Source organism: Phalaenopsis equestris, unplaced genomic scaffold, assembly GCF_001263595.1.
Source record: "Phalaenopsis equestris unplaced genomic scaffold, ASM126359v1 Scaffold000608, whole genome shotgun sequence".
In the NCBI taxonomy this organism is placed as follows: Eukaryota; Viridiplantae; Streptophyta; class Magnoliopsida; order Asparagales; family Orchidaceae; genus Phalaenopsis; species Phalaenopsis equestris.
In genome coordinates, this window is record NW_018165048.1 from 264,656 (window position 1) to 268,076 (window position 3,421).

A 3,421-nucleotide genomic window follows, 5' to 3' on the forward strand; every position below is an offset into this window, starting at 1 on the left:
ATATATATATTACTTTTTATTTTCTGAGATTCAACTAGGCATATTTAACCTAATCTATAGTTTGAGTGCTACTTCCAATCATATGTGCTGGCAATCCTCATCTGCTATGGATAAAACATAAGATCACTAATGTTCAAATTAGAGCCTGTTGAAATTCAGAATAGTGTGAAATAAAATGAAATTATTTTATTGATATGAAATGTTGTATAAATAACTTTTATATGAATCCTAGAATAAGAAAGACAATAAAAATAAATAACATGAAAAAGAAAAATATAACATGTAGGGTCGGTTTAGAGTAGTCGCAGCTGTTTGAAGAAGTAGCTATGAAACTGCTAAAAAAGTTGTTCAAAAAGCTGCGATGGTTATTACAATTTTTTTCAGACCACAGCTTTCTAGCAGCCACTACAGATGGTTAAGCCTGTTAGAAAAAAGCAGCTTTCAGCTACAACTTTTTGAGAACGCAGACAAACCACAGTTTTGCTATACAGGAAAAATTGTGATTCAGTGTCGCACTGCTACCACATCGTTATCACACCGCCGCCCTAAACAAACCCCTAATATCTCCAATAATAAATTCATATTAATTATTTGGCGATAAAAAAAATAACATAAAATAGAAAAACCAAAATAGGAAAGGAAATAACTCATAATCCAAGGAAATAAATATATAATAGGAAAGAAAATAACTCTCAATTTAAAGATATAATTTATTCCTCATAAGTTCTCATAAAAATAAACTATTTCCTAATATAACTTCTAACACTCCCCCTTAAGTTGAAAAATGGTTGGAAACCATGTTCAACTTAGATTTGAAAACATCAAATAATGGGCAAAGGAAATCCCGTGAAGTCGAACCATGCTCTAATACCGCCGCCATTGGCTTGCACTCGAGTTATAGATAGCAGATTATGAACCTTCCTGGACATCTCTCCTCCTGGTCCATTGATCTGTCTTTAGTATGGAATCCAACATCTTAGCCAGCCCAAATTCACCTTTCATCAAAGGCATCTGTAGACCTCTAATGCTTCCACAATAGATGCCTTTGAAGGCAGGCATTGCTCTTTCTGCTGCAACCTCTGGACACAACGAAATAAAACTGCTTGGATAAGCCTTTGAAGCTCTTTGATATTAGATTGTCTTCTACAACCTTTCGACATATGAAACAATAGTTTCATTCCAAATCTTGGTTCGATTTGAAAGGCCCTTGAATCCCTGAACAAGCTGAAGTCATAACCTCTCCCGATCCACACTCTTCATTCCCTCCAACTTCCCCATAGCCTCCACCCATTTGATATCAACACCAACAGGTTTCACCCTAACTGCCGAATTAGTCACACTAAAAAGCAAATGCCTGAAGGAATATTTAGGATAGGCCGGTTCTTCCTTATAGGCATCTACGATCGTCAGGACGTCACGGTCAGCGAGGTACAAAGTGAGTAGGGAGGCGGGTACCATCTGCATGGTGATCTGTGCATTGGGTTGCAAGGAAAAAAAAGGGAATTGTAGCTGCCGTTATTGAGGGAAGAAGGAGAAGGACGTCTGTTGTTGCTGCAGAGGTTGAAGTGGTTGGGGTTGTTGGAATAAGAAAGTCGGTGAGGAACCAAACACTTGGGGAAAGTTGGTATGCAAGAAGGAAACCGACAGCAGGAGCAAATCTGCAGAAAGGAGATCGTGAGGTCCAGCTGTTGGAAAACCCCAGAGGAAGGATTAGCGGGCGAATAATTTGCACGGTGAGATTTCCTCTGCAAAGTTTAGATAGTGAGAATCACCCCTGCTGCAGCGTCGGTACACAGGAGGGTTTTCTGGCAGAAAGAGACATTTGAATTTGGCTCTGATAACACATTGAAATTCAGAATAATGCGAGAAAAAAACAAAATTATTTTATTAATATGGAAGGGGGTATAAACAAACCTTACATGAATCCTAGAAAATGAAAGACAATAAAAAGAAATAACATGAAAAGAAAAGATATAACACCTAATATCTCGCATAATCAACTCATATTAATTATTGAGAGATAAAAGAAATAACATAAAATAGAAAAGCCTAAAATAAAAAAAGAAATAAATATAAAATAGGAAAATAGGAAAAGAAATAACTCTAATATAAGGAAATAATTTATTTCTCATAGATTCTCATAGGAATAAATTAGTGATTAATATAACTTCTAACTGAGCTCATATATCTTTAGTATTTAGGGGTATAAATTTGTTTTTTTTTTAATTTTCTTTGGCTTCCATTTTTTGGAGTTTTTTTATATTCTCTTCATAAATTGTAACTTAATTCTATAAATTTTGTTAATTAATAATATTGGTTGGGTGTGGCCCTCCCTTTCCCCCCTTAAATCATTTGAATTTTTTTTAAGTTATTTTAACATTGAATATGCTTTGTCAAATTCTTTGAGGTTTAATTAATTTAGCTTATAATTTTTTTTAAATAGAGATTTCAAAGGTTGCTCACAAATTTATACGAGAATTTACACATCAGCCTAAATATCTGTGTTGATATCTAACATCCAATTTTTCTAGTTACATGCTACCCTAATCTTTTAGTAAAATCAGACTACCACCTAACACTCTCTTGGACTAATTAAATCACTTTCCCCACCATTGTCTATCCAAATGTGGACAACCCGAAAAACACAACTTCAAGATTATGTAAGTTCACTAAAAAGTAATCCTATACAAACCTTGGCCACTCACGAGTTTCTTTTGCATTCTTTTCCACAGCTTTGCAAAGTAGATCAAGGCTATAAAGCATCATTCCAAATATCCATCCAGCTTCTTCCTCCTGACATCAGAAACTATTATACGACATGATTCCAATAGAAAGATCATTCAGAATAATTCATAAGATGGCAAGATTCAAAAAAGTAATGTAAAAAACAAAAAATATCTGAATTGAAAATCTTTGGTGAGTATTTGAATGTTCCAGTGCATCATTAATGTGGATTTAATGTTTATTTTATAGACAGAGAGATGGTAATTGTCCACAAGATGTTTTTTCAATTTGCTAGGGCAAACATAAAGTGGATTGACCATATTCATACAAGGAATTATAAAGTGTGGTAATTTCTGCCATGACATAGCATCCTACTTTATAACAGTCATTAGTTACATTGTATTAAAATGAGTTGGAAAGTTTTTGCAGTTACTTGTATGGGTAGTGATAGTCTGAAATCAAATTCAAACTCGACCGGTCTTACAATATTGGACCAATAAGAAAGGTAGGACCCACAGTCAGTGTCAGATCATACCAAATTCAGACTATATCATTTCTATATCTGTAATAGTTACATATTAAGAGTTGTGCATACTTGATCTCAAAAGCATAAGCTGATGTTTGACAGAGTATCTAATCTATGGTTAAAAAATATCAAGGCATATGTGTTGACCTCATTTTTAGTGAGGTCTGGTCT

General features: G+C 34.3%; 1 protein-coding gene across 4 annotated transcripts in view; it reads right to left on the bottom strand.

The window, feature by feature from the left end:
• LOC110029857 (protein DGS1, mitochondrial) overlaps positions 1-3,421 on the bottom strand; it is a 142,380-nt gene that overhangs the window by 12,387 nt on the left and 126,572 nt on the right. Inside the window, exon 13 of one of the 4 annotated variants that reach the window (XR_002294585.1) lies at positions 2,693-2,806. Coding sequence is in view for 3 of the 4 variants with exons in the window: in XM_020732325.1 (XP_020587984.1) it covers positions 2,693-2,793 (101 nt within the window). In the remaining variant the exon portion in view is untranslated. The remainder of the gene's footprint in view (positions 1-2,692; positions 2,807-3,421) is intronic. The other 3 variants (XM_020732325.1, XM_020732326.1, XM_020732327.1) reach the window with 3 other exon arrangements.